The sequence below is a fragment of the Protopterus annectens genome, chromosome 13.part0 (genome assembly GCF_019279795.1).
Source record: "Protopterus annectens isolate FY-2018-M chromosome 13.part0, PAN1.0, whole genome shotgun sequence".
NCBI classification, from domain to species: domain Eukaryota; kingdom Metazoa; phylum Chordata; order Ceratodontiformes; family Protopteridae; genus Protopterus; species Protopterus annectens.
The window spans coordinates 797,568,065-797,588,805 of record NC_056747.1 but is presented as its reverse complement, the minus strand read 5'-3'; the positions used below and the strand labels follow the sequence as shown (position 1 = coordinate 797,588,805).

The 20,741-nt window shown below is 36.2% G+C and overlaps 1 protein-coding gene across 3 annotated transcripts in view; it reads right to left on the bottom strand.

The window, feature by feature from the left end:
- Positions 1-20,741, bottom strand: part of TRPV2 (transient receptor potential cation channel subfamily V member 2) — a 1,022,245-nt gene that overhangs the window by 241,394 nt on the left and 760,110 nt on the right. For all 3 annotated transcript variants that reach the window (XM_044054526.1, XM_044054527.1, XM_044054525.1), the window contains exon 11: positions 18,687-18,852. In XM_044054526.1, coding sequence (XP_043910461.1) covers positions 18,687-18,852 — 166 coding nt within the window. The remainder of the gene's footprint in view (positions 1-18,686; positions 18,853-20,741) is intronic.

Below are 20,741 nucleotides of genomic sequence, written 5' to 3'. Positions count from 1 at the left end.
ACCAAAATGTTGAGCTTTTACCGAGACCTTGTTTGAATGGGATACTTTGCCAAGTCTGTGGTTTAGCTAACTGAGAGAAAGACAGAAAAAAGGAGAAACAGAGTGAAAAAGAAGACAGAGAGAGAAAAGAAAATGGTGTTGTTATGTAGCATAATATTCTGAAGAACAGCAGAATTGGATAATGTTTTGTTATAATGTTAAAACTATCTGAACACTCAGGCCTTTCTGACTTTTAAGTTTATGGTTACAAGTAATCTGACCCGAATGCTGCCTTATGGTGAAAATATCTGTTCTTTTGTTGTGAATAAAATACAGGTGCCAAAACAAAGACTTTATTAATCTTAACAGTTACTGTTAAGATTCTGAAACAGTCATCAGTTTGAATTCACAGTAAATTCATCAAATTGTGCATTACCAGAAGAAAAAGAAAGGATTTGTTGTTCGTCATTATACCTTATTTATGTCCACTGCTAGTTGTGAACGCTCATGATATGAGGGGTCTTTTCCCACACTTGCTTATACCATGTGATTCATGTATCCTAGACAGTTTAGCTTCACATAGCTAACTGAGTAGGGATTACTACACTATCATGTTCACACATGGAAGTTAATTACAGTATAAAAAGTACTAACTGATGTGAAAATGAAGACCTTTTACAATGTTAGGTTACCCTGTTTTAATGACATCTTTAGGAGAAGAAGTTCCAAGTTATCTGTGGAACACACTTTTAATTCTTGTAGCTTTTCTACTGACAAGAATAATAGTTGGAGCTCATCTGCACTCAAGACATGACTCATATATTTCAGAAGTTACACGAGTTGGCATTTAGATCATTGGGCTACATCCTGGTCTGAATCCGAAATGCTCATCTCTCATCTTACTTTCTACTGCTCTGTGTATTCATTTATCAGTTACCCTGTCCAGAACTTTCATTGAGTATGATAGAAGTTTGATACATCTATAATGTCAACAGTTGTGATTGTCCCCTTTTGTTCTTGAACACTGGCACTGATATGCTTATTCTCCAGCCATCTGGGATGCTCCTTTCTCTCCATACTGCTTTGAGTACCCTCAGGAGTCATTTCTCCCCTAACTCACCCAATAGCTTAATCATATTTGCCATGACATCATCTGAGCTTGCTTCTTTCCCTGACTTCATTTCCTTAGTGTTGTTTTTATTTCTTCAAGGGTGGGTCCATCTTCTTCTTCTTTCAGTGTAGGCTGTGTGTGAGACAGTATATCTTCTGTGGGGTTTTCTTCATTCACAAGCTGCTGGAAGTACTTCTTCCGTCCTTTGATGTCATGTGGACTGGTGAGCTAGTTGTTGCTTGCATCCCTATAAAGGGTGTCTGAATATTGCCTTCTTTATCTTTTTGAATGCCATGCAGTTGCCTGCAATTTGTTTTAGTATTTTAATATAGCTAGGCCTTGCTTTAGGTCTTTCCACTTACAGCCCTTACTTTGCACACTTCCATCTCCTCAGTCATGCTTTTAAGCTGAATGTAAAAAAGTACAGTCACTCTGCCTACATCAATAGTCTTTTCCAGAATCACTGCTTCTTTTAACACTATCCCTTAGTTGATCTTTTCTGATTTCACACACATTTTTGTCTCTAATCAGTGCATCAGCCAGATTCTCACACTTGCAGGTTTGCATTCCTTGTTTAAGATCAGTCACCTATGCGGGTCTATATTAGAACCTCGAAACTACAGTTTGTCGAACACCAAGACATCGACATGGAAACAGTGAAATCCTAAAAGCACGAATGGCCACTTTTGCGAGATGCGCATTTTAATTTGCCTTTGGGAAGGTACAGATTTTGAAGATTCAAATTTGGTATTGTGTCAGCACCTGAACTATTTTAGAGACCTACTGCACAGGTAGTTAAGTGGCTTGATGGTGTTGTTAATATAATAGATGAGATACCAGTATGGGCTCAGAACATAGATAATCACGATGTGAGACCGTTCAAGTTACCGATGAGGTTGAGATGGAATAACCTAAACTGCAGTAAAAATGTAAAATTTGAGTTAAAAAGCTGAGATGTATATGGGTCATATCTTGAAGGCTGAAGTCTTGAAACCAGACAGGGCCATAGTGTAAATACTTCTACATGAGGACAAATTGTCTGGAATGGAGTAGAATATTTCAAAGTTTATTTTGAACATGTCAGATGTGATATTGCCATTAAAGAAATTACTGGGCCATTATTCTGAATAGTGTTCAGAGTTAGAAAAGAATGTTGAAATGCTTAGGTTCATAGGTTCATAGGTAAGTATTAAGCAATCAAGTTTGCAGACCCTTACAAATCTAGCCAAAAAACTCTATTCAAAAGTTACCTCTAGTTTCAAGGAGAGCAAGGCAAGATAGACTGGGAAGAATTTGAAGCTGCCCATCCAATTATCTATGTTGGCCTTGAAGGGTGCTACTCTGCATGACATGTAGTGGAAGTTTGTTCCAGAACTAAGGAATATGTTGGGATATAAATGTAACACACCGTGTCTTATTTATTTGCTGATGAAGGTTTAGTTCCTTTACCAGAGTATTGCAGCATCATTAGTTCTACTAAGAAATAGGAGGTGAAATAAGTTTGCATCTTTCAACGCTCAAAAGGCTAGGCACAGATCTCCATGCAGGAGTCTGTAAGAGATTGAGTTCAGAGAAAGGTATCCCAGTCTCTCCTGAAAACTAAGATTTTTGAGACCACTGATCTTTTCAGTTATGAAAATCTAAGGTCTCTCAAGCTGTGTGATATGTTTAGACAAATATATGCCAAAAGGTGCATTATATTCAATAATGGGTCTGATAAGAAACAAGTAAGGGGTAATTAAGACTTATTTGGAACTAGTGAAGATGCCTTTGGAAATTAGATGAGTCAGGCTTTTGAAACTACTGTGGAGACACATTCATCAAATGAAATCTCTCACAAGTGTCTGAATTGAGGGATTCATCATCTATATGGTAAGTGAAAATGTTTTGCTTACCAAAATTGACTATGCTATATTTTTTAATTTAATTTAATACCATTTCCTTCCACCAGTTCTTAACATGAGCTAACCCATATTGGAGCAATTCTGAGTCTATTCAAGATCAAATAACACCCAATTTATTGTCATCTGCAAAGCTAATTAGCCAAAGGTCAGAACTGTTAGCCTGAAGGTCTGAGAAATAAATGCTGAATAGGACAGATCCCAAAACCGAGCCCTGTGGTACACACTGGTAACATTTTTAGTTTCAGACGTGGCACCTGCAACTCTTATCACATGGGTTCTGTCTGACAACCAGTTAGTTATCCACCGCACAATATAAGGATTTATATTCAGATTTAAATGTCAGTCAATAATCCCTGTATAAGGAATAGTGTCAAAAGCCTTGGCCAGGTCTTGATATGCTGTATGAACTCCATAACCACTACCAAGTGCTTCTGTTATTTTTTTAAAGAAATTAATGAGAGTAATGAAGCAGGGCCTTCGTTTGACAAAGCTGAATATATGAGAGTCCACAGATAAGAGATTTTCAATGTTCAGATTAATGAAGTCTGAGATAATGCACTCCATTGCTTTACATCTGAGGCTGGCGAGACTAATGGGTTGGACCACCCTTGTGTAATGGCAATCCAGTGGCTGCTTTCCAGGATTTAGGAACGCAACCAGTGTAGTGGCTTAGATTAAAGCTGTTAAGTAGGGCTTCAGAAAGGACATATTTGGTACCGATAATCAGGGCCCATGGATGAAATGCTCTCAGTTTTTTGAAAAGGCTGCAAAAAATTTGCTCCATAGTAATTAAAGGGGGTGGCTAGGATTGTGAAACTGGTGGAATAGCTATAACTGTTGGTGGAGTAAAATTTGCACTAAATTTATTAGCTAGGATATTAGCTATTTCTTTTGGGTCAGATAATGTACTATTATTGTGGACTAGCTACAACAATTGTAGGGTATTAGTTCTTAACTTCCTCACATAGTTAAAGAAGGATTTAAGTTATTTTTGATTTTTGTGGCTATTTTAAGTTCAAACTCACCTTTGAACTTCCTATTAGTTTCCTTAGGTTATTTGTTAGTTTGCTTAAGTGTGCTCTTCAGGTAGAGAGAATGAGACCTTTTATAAGCATTATACAGTTTCTTTCTTGTTATAAAATTTATTTATATGGGTATTTCACCAAAGGGGTTTGTTTTTAAATTTATCATTATATTTGGTGTAGATAGGGCCTGCCTTATCAATACAACTATTTAATTGGGAGTAGAAGTCCAAGTCATAGGTAGCAGTTTGAGCAATGTGATCTTTCAGAGAAGGATTACAGCATAATCTATTTAAGAAATCAAGTAACTGAAGATGGTTTGTTTTTGAAAACTCCCTAATCAGAAAGCTATTCACAGAGGAAGTGCCGCCAGTTTTAAAGGAAAAAAGTGACTAAATTGTGGTCTGATTTAACAAAGCATGATGATACGTAAGGAGATGTGAAAGAATTAGCCATATTTCTTGGAACTAGATCAAGGATATTCATGCCTTTGGTAGGATGGTTAACTATTTGTGAAAGAGGGTTAGCATTTATATTGTCACGGAAGAGCAAGGCATAATGACCATTTGTAGAGTAGGTCAGCCAGTTTATTGAGGGATAGTTGAAGTCCCCCAGTAGAAAGATCTTGGATTTAATGGGAATTTCAGCTAATGTGTTAAGATAACTATCATACTCAGAGGGGGACGCATAGGGTGTTCTATAGCTAGCTATGAAGTGGTAGTTTGTCTTGTTGATCATGATTTAGACTTTTATGCGTTCCAATGTGGTCTCACAAGGAATGTCTCTTGAGGTGATGATATCCTTGACAAACACTGATATTCCCCCATGATTGCTAATAGGGCAGTAGCCATGATAGGCATTTTATCCAGGAATAGAGGGAGTGCTTTCATTGCTCTAAAACCATGTTTCTGTAACTACACATATATGAATGTGTTAAGTTGCAGGAGAGAGCTTCAAGTTTGGGCATTTTTTGTTAAGATTCCTGGCACTGAGTAGAGCCACATTAATGTGTTCCAAATTAAAATGTACTTGGTTGGAATGTCCATCAGATTCACTGTGCCTAAAAAAACACTATAGGAGCAACAAAGGCTATAGCTAGAATGCAAAACCCTTGGTAAGAGAGGTGCAGACCATCCCTGCAAAGCAGTAAGGCTTGTCAGCCATCTCATCCCAAGCGGACACATACTAGATGCTTCTGGAATGACATCAAATATGTAGCTAATTATTAAAGCCAATTATCTTGTCTTTAAATCTGGGCATCATTCTGAGTGATACCAAAATACCATTTGAGACCAATGTCTTTCCTGCCTCAGACACATGCATAACAAGCTGTATTATAGCATTCTGCATGTCCCTCTGGGTAGAGTGTCTAAGGTTATTTACCCTACATGGACCACTATCAGGTTGCAATCATATTTGTCTGGATGGAGGGATTGAACAGCCCTTATTATGTCCCAGACGCCAGCTCCAGAAAGACAGCTGTCACTCTATTCTTATCCAGCCTGGTAAGGGTGGTGACCGTATGCCTTACAAGAGAGTCACCTATTACTAAAACACTACCATGGTATGATGCAGTCTCAGTGGGCCATAAGAGCTTGGAGTCTGCACCCTTGTGAGTCTTGGAGATATGCACCCTAGGTATAGGTGTGAAGGGTGAAGGTGGGTGTGCTGCTGTGTGAACTAATGTCTGAGGTTTCTTAGTCTTTAGCCTGGGAGGCTTAGGCCATGTTCTCATTGGTTTAGTGGAACTGCTGTGTGAGTGTGTATGTGCATGTGCTGTACTTACTGAATGTGTTCTGAGATGAGAAGGTAGTCTTCAAGTAAATACTTACCCCTTTCACACACTGAGTCATTTTGCAGTAACAATAAAGAGTTTTGGTAAGCATAAGACAGTTACTACACTGCCTCAAAATACCTTGTGCTGTCAGGCTGACTATAGAACAGGAAACACATGACTGAGATTCCTTACTGGCCAGAGCAGATAAAGGGGTGTAGGATAGGTTAATAGCTTTAGTAGTTAATACTTTTAGTATAAGACAGTAGACGATAACTGACTGAGTTGAAAAAAGGTGATAAGCTACCACTTGGCTAAAGGATAAAATAATGAACTCTGACTACTGTAGTAGTCACAACTGCAAATTCGAAATGTGACAGACTATAATGATAAAAAAGGAAATCAGTAATACTGGCAAATTTAACCAAAATCATTTTACCCAATAGGCTTATATAGTTTCTACCTAGCCAGTAAAAACTATGAAAAATGGATTGTCTAACTCAATAGATCTGAATGAAGTAATTGTAGTAGCTACAGATAATCTAAATGAGTAGTTCCAAGTGCAGTAACAGTACAGCAGTCAGCCAAGTAATAAAAGAATGTTACAAAGGTAACCCTGTAATCTCCAATATAGTACTGTAGAGCAGTAGCTTAAAATGCAGTAACACTATAATAATCAGTCACAAGCAGAAATGCAAGAATACCAGTGATCAAAAAGTGCAGTCAGTAAATGAGATAATAGGTATATATCCAGTATGGGTAACAAATGACACTAGAGTATTATCTTCAATAATGCCAGTAGAGAGAAGCGGTACAAAGGCAACAAGACACAATAGTGTAGTATTATTTAAATGTAATACCACTACAATCAACAAAGCAAAAGGGAACAGCAGTACAATATCAACAAGGCACAAAAGAGCAATGCTATTTAAACTCAAAAACAAAGCAGCAGAACAAAAGTGCTAATTTCAACAATATGTCCACGTGAGTGCAGTTAGTAAGTTAATAAGCTGCAAAAGTCACAATGATTTCCCTGTGTGAAATAAAGAAGTATTAAAATCAGTCAAAGTAGAATAACAAGGTTGTGAAAAAGAAGGCACTGCAATTCATATCATATAGAATAAAAAACAGTTTCCCTTACCTGTTGTTGACTAGGCTCTTTTGTTTGATTCCTAATAGGAGAAAGCACAGCAGGGAGCGAACTGAGCAAGCCACATAGTATTTAAAATCTGTAAGGCTCCACCCCTGCAGAAGCTAACCAATTAAAATGCAGCCAACACCCCTGAAGAAAGTGGCCAATCAAAGTCAAGCTCTACAATCCCTCACTGGAACCCAAGCTCAGGTAGCTGTCATGTGGAAGCCTCTGCTCTCACCAAAGGCTCTTCACTACAGACTAGATCCTAGGAAGTTGATGAGATGAATCAGCAGGAGCCTGGATGGAAAAGGGCTTTGCAATCTTCTCCTCTTTCTCTGTAGTCTTGTCTTCAGAGTAGCCCAGCAGTTATTAGTTGAACTACTTACATTAAAGTATTTTGATGTGAATAAGACTGCCATATTGCAGGGAGATGTCATGCTGCAGGTAGATGTTAGTAAGAATAATACTAGAGAGGTACTTTTGCAATAAGATGCTCACTGGTCCAGACCCTTTATAGAATGTCAGAGAATATATGTCCAGACAGAAGCTGCTTGCCATAATATATGAATATGTGAATATGAAACTTTTCAAGACTATATTTATAGGGAAACTGTGTTGATGGATACAGACCATAAACTGTTGTAGAATATATTTAAGAAGTCCTTGTGAAGTGCATTACAAAGATGGCAAAAAATGTAGTTGAGACTTCAGAGGTATGATTTAGTCGAGAAGTAAAAATCAAGAAAATACATATATGTTATTGTTTGTATCTAACAGACCAACAAGAGGATTTGCTTGGTAATTAGCTGGAAATAAACTGTGCAAGTCTACTTGTCTGTGACTGAAAAGAATTTGTAAAGATTGTTCACAGTGTATTTAGAATGATCATGTTATGGGAATGCTTTGAGATATGATACTGAAAGCTTAGCCAAAACAGAAGACTGCTCTAAGGATAGAAATTCAACCATATTTTTAATTTAATGACAATGTAAGCTGTACACAACGTCTGATGTTTAAAGCAAATAAAATAATGGTGCCTAATCACTGAAAGAATGATGTTGGCAAGAATACTTGCGTTGCACCTGGGAACTGTGAAATTTAAATGAAGAGCTTGTGACGTGTTATACTGGCTAATAACTGATCAAGAATTTTGAAACTGTCAAGGGTGCAATACATATCGTAACAACAAACCAGGAAAATAATTTGCTTCTAAATCAATACTAACCCAACAATAATGCTGCAGAACTCTAGCTCATCACTCATGGAGTTCAATTAAAAATTCTTTCATGAAGGACTTATGAACTTGTGAAGTTTAATAAAAATTATTTAATTCAAGTAATTTCAGTAAAAAATTATTTAATTCAAGTAAGAGTAAAATACATACATCTGGTTGAAACCAATGTTATTGTTGGGTTGTTATATTTGTTTTACACTAGAATATCTGGCTTGACTTGCTGGTGCTTACATTTGGATTTTGAATTTGTCCTTATTCAATAATGGGAAGACCACAGAGTAAAGGATTTGTTTCAATTTTGTGGCTTTGCAGGCTTAAGATGTGCTGACTATCATCCAGTTTCCTGAGGTCATGCAGTTAACTAACACCACAAGTAATGGAAGTATTAATCCATTTAAAGCTTTGGTTTTGAAACATGGCATAACTGATGTGGTCATCTTAAAAATGGTCCTTGGTATGCAGTGTGGAGTTCAAGAAGTTTCCAGTGCAGTGGGTATTTCAATACTGACCTCTAGCCAGAACCATTCACAGTTCCCTGATCAGTCTGAACTGTTAATCATGAAGAAAACTTACAGCATTAAAAGAGTCTGTTACACAACAATGCATCTATCATTATGAATACTCCTTTACAAGGTGTAAGTCTATAACCTGTCTTCTTTTGACGAATTGCAGATTAAAGTGTAACATATGTACCTCTACTTCCTCACTTTCAGTGTGAAAACGTGGAAACCACTTGAAATAAAATGATTATTATGGATCTGCAGGAAAATGTTTGTAGTAGTTAGAGGAAAAGGATAAAGTGACCATGTAGCAGAAAAATAGAGAAGCAGCCAGGCATAGCTGTGAAGAAGTATAAGCAGCCCAGATCATTTGTTTTTTCATACTAAGAATGGGCATTTGATGAGAAGAAACCAGAGACATCTCTTCAAAGCAAACATTTTACAGAGAGACTGTGTCAAATACAGAGGCTGTGTTTAAAGTGCTTCCAGTCAAGAAGCAGTCAAAGAAGCGAAGAGGAAGATAATCGACAAGGTGCCTTAAAAGGCATTGTTAGAAGCAGCGATGGATAATCAAAGTATTCATGTGAGTACAGGACATCATGATAACCTGTCTGATAGAAACTTGTCTGCAGAGGTTCCTATTACTCTGGTAATAGCATTGCATACCAAAGTATAGTAGATTGCTAAGAAAGCCAGCATGGTATTCAGACAATAACAAGGAAAGGAAAGTATTTAGTAAACTGCATTTTTATAAATGTGCTGTCACTGTATTAATAATGTATTTCAGTCGTGTACATCATGCTGTAAACTGGAACAAATTACTGAAATATTATTGTATAATGAAAAATGTATTGCTATGAATAATGTGTCTCTGCTGAAGTAATGTTCTGAAATTCAATAATAATAGTATAAAAGTATTGTTATGCCAAACGTCTACATCTACACATACAATTCTACTTCTGAAGTAAAGTAGAAACTTTTAATTGTTGAAAGAAAGGGATGTAGCATATGCACTTAGCTTTAAGCAATGTGGGAAGTCTATCCTGTGTCAAGAGTGTGGAGCATGTACCATAGTATGGTATATGTATCTTTTGCAGTCTGAAATATGTTGTGATGAAGCTGGCTACAAGCATCTGCTTTCTGCATCCTCATTGTGGCCAACTTAAATATCCAAGTGTTTCAATGATCTGTAGCATGCATTTGAGCAGTTTAATACTGAGTTTGAATAAGAAGGGATAAAAATAAACATTTCCATATCAGAGGACACTGTTCTTTCCAGGAAAAGAATAGATAGTTCTCTGTAGGGACTGAGTGGAGCAATTATCTTAAGTGCAGGATTTTAATTACCTTGAGTATTTTTCATTGATGAGAGTAGAGGAGATCAGGAATGTAATCCACAGATGGGTACAGATACAGCAGTATTGAAACCGTTATGTGACAGTAAAGCAAGAGATGAGTAATAGGATGAAACTTTCATTTTGTCAGTCCATCTCTGGCTCCATTCTCATTTGTTGAAACAAGATGATCTTACACCACTTCATCCTATGTCTGCCAGCCCATTATCAAGACAAGTCTAACTAATAAAAATAAGTATTCGTCACTTCCAGTATGAGCCTTTTTGTTCTGCTCTGCATCCCGTGTGATGCCTGTATTGCATTGCAGCCTGTATCCTGAAGATGGTGGTAAGAGGGACTCATTTAAGACAGCAGTGGGCATCATCAGACAAGAATTCTTAAGCTGAAACAGCATGAAGTAAAATCTGGTATACTACTCACAATTCAGAACAAACGGACTCAGAGTATTAGATGTTTGTAGGAGTACAGTGCAATTTTATGCTACAGGAAGTCCTTACTCTCTATAAACCTAGCTTTCAACTACACCTCTTCCCAAATGTCAAGTTTTTGTTATCAAAAAGTGTTTTCCTTCCCATTAATTCTAGGTAAAAGTGTGTCTTGCAAAGACAGCATGATTTAGGTATTGTAACAAAGGATTAGGGAAAAACACAGCCTCTAAAAGTATAAAAAAAAAAATCTCATAATAAATCTCATCAACCTCCACAGCACAGCAAGTCCAAAAAAAAATTTCCAGATTAAAAAAATAAATTTTTTTTTACTTTTATTACCAGAGGTAGTAGAGTTTTCTGCTTCTTTCATCATCACACACACTAGTACAAAGTCAGTGAGTAAAAAATAAAAAAAAAAAAAAAAAAAAAAATTAAACAATCAAACAAAGCACATGCAACCAAATCAAACAAAACCAACAAAATCACTAATACATACATATTTATGAATATTTGCATGGCACAATAGGTTAAAAAAACAAAAAAACAAAAAAATCTATTTATATATATATAACTAAAAATAATAAAACAAAAAAATCAACTTTATTTAGCTTTCAACTTTAAAAAGGTCTGAAAGGTCAAAAAGAGATTTAAAAACCTTGAGAGAGACCGTGTCCAGCCACAACCAGTCAGCATTCTCTCTACTCTCTCTCCTCTACTAGATATCACCACCTCTACTACCACCTCTATAAGTAACATTATCCTGAATGTATGTGTACAATTCGGTGTCATATAACCTTTTAGAGCTGTGTTTTAGCTAATCCTTTTTTTATACACTTTATTTATATTTATTGCTGCTTGTTTACCTTTTTTACCTATCTTCTTCATTTATTTTAATGATTTAGGTATTGTTTCCTGGCTAGTGCTGTTTCTGTAACTTTTTTTCTGTTTACCAGATTACCTTTTCCTAAATTACCATAGTGTTTCTTTTTGCTATGTATCCCATTGTCTGTGACATTGTGTAGGTAGGGAGAGGTAACTAAATCTTGAACATTTAGGCCCTTAAAACAAAGCAATTACATAAATTACTGATTCTAGTTGCTGGATCAATACAAAGTCTTAAACCTTAGTAATGACTGCAGTTTTTTAATGTATTATCAGTTACAGATGTCCAGCTTTGCACTTTCTTTAGAAACTGTGGATTGGGACAATGATTAGTCTGAACAAACTAAACTATTATCTCAAATCTAGTATATCAGTTGACCTCAAGATGTTACTTAAGAGATGGCAACTAACAAAACTGAAGAATGTGATTGCAAAAGAGAGACTAATACTGTTGTCAGAGACATTCAAAAAGCAAGAAATCACAAACCTTTCATTATTCACTAAAGAGAGAGAACTACAGTAAGTGCTAAATTCACCATAGTGGTATTTGTTCCAATGAAAGTACATTAGGGCATACCTCTCAACAGTCCATATTTTCTCATAATGTCAAAATGTGTGCCCTATATGTTTGGTCTATTCTTCATGACATTTGTGGTTTCCTTGCAAATCCTTGTGGATCGAGGCCACTAAATAATGGTAGACATTTGAGTTTCAGACTTCATAGTCTTCAGAAAATGTATGCTAATGCAAAATGTATGATCTAGCATCCTTCTAAGTTTATAAGAGTAATAATTAAAATCTGTCCTTGATTTTGGGCCTTTCCCCCTATTATTTTTGTCTTTATCCAGATTCTTACTCTAAGAGATTAAGAGGTAGTAGGAGGGAGCAATCTTGACTGTTACATACAGTCCTGTTGGCATGTAGCCCTATCATGCCATTTGGAGTACGGCAAATTAGAAAATTATAATTACTTAGGGTGATGCAGAGGTATTAGTGTTGCTGAAAAAATCTAAATATGATGAAAAACATATTTTCCTCTGTTGCTTTGTTAAGGTTCTTCATATGTGTTTCAAGGAAGTCCTTTTATTGGCAGAAAACATGTCAAACTGTGGGATACCTACCAAGTTTCCAAAGAAATGAGAACAGCTAAATAAACTTACTTCCTATGAAAATAAGCTCCTTGTACTCTTGTAATCTCCTAATAAGTTTTGATAAATAATTTTAGCAGTTATAATATTTATACTCACAAGGAAATGGTCCTTCCTTGTATGAAAGACTAAGAGAAAACAAAACCAACAAGAAACCTATAGACTAAACATCAGAGACAGCTGGCTAGGTAGTTACACTGAAAACACAGAAAGAAAGTTGGCAATCTGCTGTTAATGCCAAGTTTCCCATTGCTGGATTATTTATTTTCCTTCTGTCTTTTTGGTATTTATCACCTTCAGGGAGAATGCAAAACCAAGAATTATACAGGTAGGAAAGCATACCTTCTGTTTCCTGAAACACACTGCAACACCAAAATCTACTGCAGTGTTAAAATGTATAACGTGTAGCATTTTCTAAAAAATATTAACAGGTCATGTTGTGACCTCACATATGTGTAACAATGATCTCTGATTTATGCAGAAATAGCTATACTTGCAGAGTCATAACAAAAAATAATACATTTAGACATTCAGTTGGCAATATTTTACTTACTGACTAGCAATGCCTAATCTGTTTTGATCAAGTTAATCTAACAAATTTTCTAAAAGGCTTTGTCCTAGAATTACAGATCCACAGTTGTTTATGAAGTTTGTAATATGCAAATCATCTCATTAGAGTTCCTATGATGATGGGAGTAACCAGGCAACTGAGTTTTTTGATTAAGATCATGTGATGCATCTTTTGGCGTAAAGGAGAGAAGACTTGAATGTTTTTGTGAAGAATATAAAATTCAGTGACCTTAAGAGCTTAGAGTTCAGAATCCTTCTTCCCAGGTGACTGCTATTAAAAAAATATCTTGCAAGTCAGAAAATTCCAAAGAACAAAAATCACTGGTCCCAAAGGATGTTAAGTAAGTGATTCCAAAACAAAGTGTAGATTCTAACAAAGAGAAAGTCTGTCTTTGTGGTTACAGATGAAGAATATCATTGAGACAGCTTAGCTGTGGGTAATGAAAAATGCTGAAAACCTTGGGAAAATATACAGACAGACCCATGCAAGGAACACAGTAAGAAGTAAGCTAGGCTTTGTTGAAAAGTTTGCAATAGATAATCCAAAACTAGCGCCAGGTTACCTGCAAGAGGGGAGCACCCTTAGATTAACAAGAAAACAGAATCTCTATTAAACTATCAGAAAATACTTTACAATTGTTAGGCTTCTTGCTTCATATAACATTTTAACAATCTTCGTTTGGAAAGTTCCATTATTATGAATCAGCTTCCATGCCATAGTTTGAAGGAAGTTTTAAGGCTGGGTAGAAAAATGTCCCTTTGTTTTATGAAAAGAGGTACACCTGTGAGGTACATGAAGTTATTGGCAAGCATGCTGATGAAGATGGAGACTACTGGTTGCCATGATTATAGTAAAGCTATCAAAATCATTTGAGCATTTGAACAGGGAGGGGATTGGCATAATGGTTAAAGTGTTTACCTCACAGACACATGGTACAGGGCATGATTCTCATAAAAGAAAAATTGTCTAGGCTTAAAATGGCATTCGAGCAGTTAGCCTAGTACTTACCTATGAACCTATCTTTGTCATTGCTTTTAATAGAAGTTTTGATTAAGCAAATTGGAAAAGCATTTTTCTGACAATCTAGTATGAATGGGGAAGAGCAAAGTGTCTCCTTCATTCCTCTGACCTACTGTTTTACAATAATTTAGTTCTGAGGAAGGATTGTTCAGGGAAATTTTTTTTTTGAGTACTGGATTGCCTAATTCCAAAACTTTCTGAGGTAATATTGACATGGGTTTTCGTGTTCATAGGTGTGTATTATGCTCATGGGCACTGGGGCCTTTTTAAGCCTACCCATGCATCCTAAGTCTCTAATACGTCCTGGGTTCCTTGGTGGTGTAAGCAGGGGCTTGGGAGATTAAAAATTTACAAGCAGGGGTCTGGGAGATGAACCATTTACATGATTCCTTTGTCCATTAAAGACTTAGGTGTGAAACCAGTGGTGAATTGTTATGCCATTAATGCTGATCCATCATAATGCTTTAAGACATATGGACCAAACAAAGAGGGGAGTTTTGCTGGCAAAGCAACCTTGTTTGCTACCAGTCAGAACACAGAAACATATTGAAAACCTTGTCCTAAGAGAGAATCAGCCTCAATGAGAATGTGTCCAGTAATATTCTCAGAAAAAAATTCTGCAGAGTTGGTGCAGTCTTATTTTGTTGTAATAATTCTGAGTACTAATGAATCCAGAAATAAAATAATGAGTAAAGTCCTCTGGCAACTAGTTTTCTAAATCTAAATGCAATAGTCATGCAGATGCTGGTAAACTTCAATAACATTTAAACTAAGAGCTGCAGTGACTAAAGTCAAACTGTTATATTGGTAAAGCCCGACAACTGTATATACATCAAAATGAAGAAATGCAAACTGATAGCTATCTTTTCCCACTATAAATATGAAGAGCCATTGGTGTAGTAAAATTGAAATTTGCTAGTAAGCATTCCTGAGATCAAGTGCTGCCATTTAGTGTCCCATGCAAATAAGAGGAACCAGAGACTAAAAGGTAACCATCCTAAATGTTTGAACTCTCAAGTGTTTGGTAGGATATCTCAGATATATATAATCCAGGTCATGCCTGAAAAGGGTCTTCGGGAAAGGTTGCTTACCCCATTAACAAATGTAATGTATAAATATAGGTATGAGTAAGTAAGCAGGTAAGCAAATAAATAAATAAGGGGAGATTTGAAAAAATTTGAGTAATTGCAAATAGTTTTGATAATGGACGAGAAGCAGGATTTTACAAAAATTCTGTCTTCTACTGTGTTTGTAGCAAGACAGCCAACAACAAACTGTCAGAAATAATTTTCCAGTTTCCTAAAACTATTGATTTCTGCCTGCCACTTATGGGACTGGGAAGATGGTGGAACATCTACTGATAATGGGCATAAAATGGCTTTCACCTTACCAGTGGTACTGGGGAAAGAATTATTCATTTAGCTTCTGAAAATTTCCCTTAGGTGCAGTATTAAACATCTGGTTTCTCTGTAACATCTCCCTATCTGAATATTTCCTCTTCTCCTTCTATAAGGTGTGCAATGAAAGTGACTGTCCATAAAAGGACAAATTCTAAGGAAAAAGATGACCTGCTATTTAAAAAAAAACTGGCTACAGTCCTTGGCCATTGGAGCAGAATCTGAATCTGTAAAGATACGAAACATAATGGATAAAGTCTACTTTATCTTACCTGTTTAATTTAATTTGTATGCTTCATCATGAGCATCTGGACCAAAAAGGAGGCGTGGAGTCAATGTAAGAGCCCTGATCTTATTTAATGCATTCTGTGGATAAAGTCAAACTTTAAAACAAACATGCTCCAACAGGCACGTTCTAATCCTCAACAAAGATGCAACAGAACTGAAAAAGTGAAATACGTTTTTTTAGGTGTATTTGTGCAAAATACATAATTTTCTGTTGTAATTAATGGATTAGTAATCTCCTATAACTCTTCTTGATTTGCAAGTTCAGATAATATGTTAGAAAGTTATACAATAATGTCTGTCTGGCATCTCAGTCTGAGAGGCAATGCATTTAGGGATTTGAATGTTACAGAATATGAAGCATCCATCCTTTCTACTAGGAATTCCATTAACATAGCATCTTTGCCAGAAAAAATATTTAAAAAAAAAAAAAAAAAAATTTTACCAGACTTACCTGGCATACCATGTCATTTTAAAATGGAATGTGAGATTTGAACCAGGAACTCACAACATCTGATGCTTCTAACTTTCTAAAAATTTTAGGTAACTCTCAAGGCTCTTTATAAACAGCCCATCCTAAAGTGATAAAGCTTGGTAAAAAGGCTATGTGAATAAGAACAAAGGCACAAATATTAAATGATGATAGCCTAGTCTTTCTTCAGACAATGAAAATCTAACACAGTTAGTCGGACATTGAGGACAAACCATTAGAAAATTATTGTTATTCAGAGGGCCCTTTTCTCAGCTCAGTCAGTATTCTCATGCTGAATAAATTCATCATCTTAGTTTCCCTTCTCCAAACTGAGAAAACAAGAGGACACTAGAAAATGATTTTCTTTTTCTAAACACTGCTGTTTGCAGACACCACAAAATCATCATGTTTCTCAATAAAAATGACAGGGATTTTTTGAAATTGCTTTTGTCAGAACTCCTTACCAAATTATGTCAGCTAATAATATTCTCTCACTGTTGGAACCTGCTCTGCTTTTTATGGACTATCTTTGCTTCTACAGTTTCTACCACAGAAAGATTTAGAAATATTTTCCTAATGTTTAATAACGTATTTAATTCTTTCATTTAAAATTTTTTATGGAGTACTTTTTTCAGCTTTAATTTTTATTAATGGTAGTGTAACTAAAGATTGTATATAAAACAACACATAGGAAGAAACATAAGTACCACAATAAATAAAGTAGAAGCATCTTATTTTAGCTTCCGTTTTAAGTTTGTTTCAGAAATGAGACCATGCCATGTGAAAATCTTTTTTTTTTTGCCATTTAAAGGGCTAATCCCTTTTAAATTTATCCTGCTATAAAGGCATGTTCACTTCTAAATTACTTTTAAAATGCAGAAGATCTAGACCTCCATAAAGTACTTCAGAAGCATTAAAACAAAACAAAAAAATAAGTATAATATAAAGCTTATGTAAAAAGGCAGTTATTCCACCTGGTAAATGATTAAAACATACTTTTAAGGTATTATGAAGTTCAAAGTATAGTTCTCTAACTTCTCCATGCAATAACTGAAAAAAGAAAGAAAAATCCCTTTTAAGCTACACAGTTTAATATCTACCACACAGATCATTTCACAAAATGCTAGAGAAAGAGAGAAGGAGAAATAGGAAGACAGGGACAACATATTCTGTCGGAAAGGCTTGGCGATTCACTTTTTATGTGTACAAATAAGTAGAATGTAAACAAAGCCAACATACTGCAGTAGTGTGTTAGACACAAACCTGCATTTTCAGTGTGACAATTCACATACATATCACTCATGAACACTGTTACATAGTCCCACAGGGAATTGAAACAGTTGTGAGTATCATTATCAGCTCAGTCTACCCCACTTAATTACTCCAAACTTGGAGCTGTTTAGTATAAGACTTTTTGCAATCCCACGTATGGTGCCATGCACTGCCTGCTTTTATATAGTACAGACGCTTTCCCTGGTGCCCTTCCAGATAACTTCAGACAGCATAAGTTGCCACTGTTTGGAAGACTGAGCCTGTGAAACAGTGGCTTTAATGGCAACCCCAAACAGAAGCACACTTAATAAAAAAAAAGTAGGTAAAAAAGAAATAGTCTTCTGTTTCAGGTCAAATATTTGCTGTTGTACTATGTTCTCTTAATGTGCAACTTTAAATGGTGTACACATACATTTTAATTCATATCCTATATCTTCTATTCACTACAAATGTAAGGAGGTTGGAACTGCAGAAGAACCCTTGTGGTCCATTTCACTTTCCTAGAAATATATGCACATGAAATATCATATAAAGCCCCTTCACAAGCTACAGTGGTCAAGAATTAATGGAAGCAATCTCATTGGAAATGTGTTCTTGCCTACAACATTCATTTGACAGCTGTTTGTAAGAATGAGGATAATTCGCAATTTATTTATCTAGCGCAACCTGCATTATCCGTTTGGGCATAAGTTATGAGTGGCACAAGCCAGAATTCACTGGAATTAGATAGACTACTGAAGTAACAGAGTCAGTGAATGTCCTGTACAATTACAATTTGTTAGAAAACAAATTCATACATTATCAGCAATGACAGCTTTGCTAAATATTATTTCAGTCAGCGTGATCTGCATGTAAACTATGGGCTGCAGGGACAGTGTTTCTTAGAAAGTGTGTCCCAGGGACAGTATGAGTCCCAGTTACAGCATAAGTCTAAGGGAAATGTATAGGTTTAAGGAAAAACATGAGTTTCATTATACATGGGCTTTGGTGAAAGCAAAACTTTTAGGCTTACTGTGATACCAAGGGACAGGTATCTTGTAACAATATGTATCATACATTATGTAGTTCTCAGGGCTAGACTCCGGCCCATGATCTTCAATATTATGTCTTCAGATATTGAAAATGTTTTCCATTATTCACACAATACAACAGGATTAGAATAGCAGTCTTAAAACATGTTTATTTTTTTGTACTTACCTTCTGTATCATGACACTATAAATACCCATTAACTGGAAGCCACGTGTGTAATATAGCACGTTAAACCATCCTGTAGCTAAGGAAAAAACTAGCAAAGTGACATACTCTTCTTTTCCAGCAGCATAGACCACAGCCGAAAGTAGTAATGTGATAGACTGCAGAAGACTAGAGAAAGAAACGTGAATATATCAGTGAAGTTTCTTCAGGTTGTGCCATGCCATATATATCTGTCATTCAAATGTATTTGCGCTACTTAGCTGAGACAAGTGAAAGTGACAAGCAACACAGCATCAGTGAGTGGTACATGCACTGCCTCTCATTTGCCTGACTGTCCTTCTCAGGAAGGCCTACACAACAAATTTACAGCAGCCAGGTATTGCAGTTTGCTTGTTTCAAATGTACTCTGCCCTGTTTTCAGGTGAGAATTTATCTGAAAGCAAACAAACAAATTTATAAACATTTCTTAAGGGTTATATACCAGATAAAAGGCTATAACAATGACAGTATAAGACCCTAATTTTGTATGTCAAATATAATAATACAATAATGCATCTGTACAAATGAATGGTGTCTTTTCAGTTGGACTTAATTGCTTTCTTTTTAAGAGGATTCTTACAAAATCATATGTTTTTGTGTTCTGGATCTTTGGTGCTGCCACCAGAAATGTGTGGTTACCAGCTTGCAGTAGACAGTAAGGGTTGGGGGACACCAAGTCTTTCACTTTCAGACAAACAGTACCAAATCATACCACAGCTTGGCAGTTTAACAAAATAGTGTACAAGGTTGCCAGCCATTGCCACATGAGAGGGTTATTCTCCAAGAAACATTTAAGTGTCAGCTCTAAGCCTACAGTGGGTTTCTAATTTCTAATACTGGGCAGTATTCATAAATCTAGACAATTGTGCAGGGCTGGCACATGGTACAAAACGTATTCCATAGCCCAATGCAAGTAACTAAAGTCCTGTTACTCCAGGTATTTTCTGCATAAACTACTGTGTGCCTGGGTAAGTCCAGACTGAACAAGCATGTAAGTGAATTATCCCACCATCTTATCCATTTCAAAACCACGTGAATGGCAGAGCAACATTCGCAGGGCAGGCAAAAATGCACATGGCTATAACTGCAGACCAGCTACAACTAATATATTATGCGAGTACCCAGTAGTCCTGTAAAGATGGTGTGTTGCTCAGTATAACATAGCGGAGTAGCAACATCAGCTGACAAAGAAAGAAAAAAGACCCGCAATAAAGGTTTACATAAATGGAAGCACGGTCACATGCTATAGCTACATACTGTGTGCACAAGAAGACGGATACATTGTTCCCCTTAATGCACAGATGACAGCAACCTCCTACCCCCAGATCCCTTAATTAAAACAATATGCAGAAGAGCCATACTTGTAGAAATAACTAGCAAGTCTGGAATATTGTGAATCACATCTGGCCACATTGGAGCAGAGTTGCAGCAGACAGCTCTAATAATACTGTGATGCTACCCATAGCAACAATAACAATAATCTCACCTACTGAATCAGGCACAAAACTAGTATTTTACAGGGACAATAGCCCTTAATCAGAGATACATTAACTATTAGCTTTAGTGACATGTAGAATGATAACAGAATTGACAGAAGAAAGAAGTATTGCATGCATGCTTTTTTAGAGGTAAAAGAGGCTTCTGACATTACAGATTACGATTATTTTCTTTCAAGCAAGCCACTAACATTAAAGAAAAGAATTACTGATGTTAGGCAGGACAGAGTAGATATGTTCAACTAAAGCAATGATATCCATGAAAATCTGTGACATTGAGGAGTATGTATATCAGTAGCTAATTGCACATATAGTGCTACATGCATACATAAATCTATGGGCACTATAAATTATTACTGTTTCTACTGATCAGACATGAGTGCACAATTCACAGACTGCGCCTACTGCAAAGTCCCATAAAGGGTTCCACTACAGTGTATCCTGTGCCTAATCTACAATTGCAAATTGCGTGTGTGTGTGTGTGTGTGTGTGTGTGTGTGTGTGTGTGTGTGTGTGTCCATG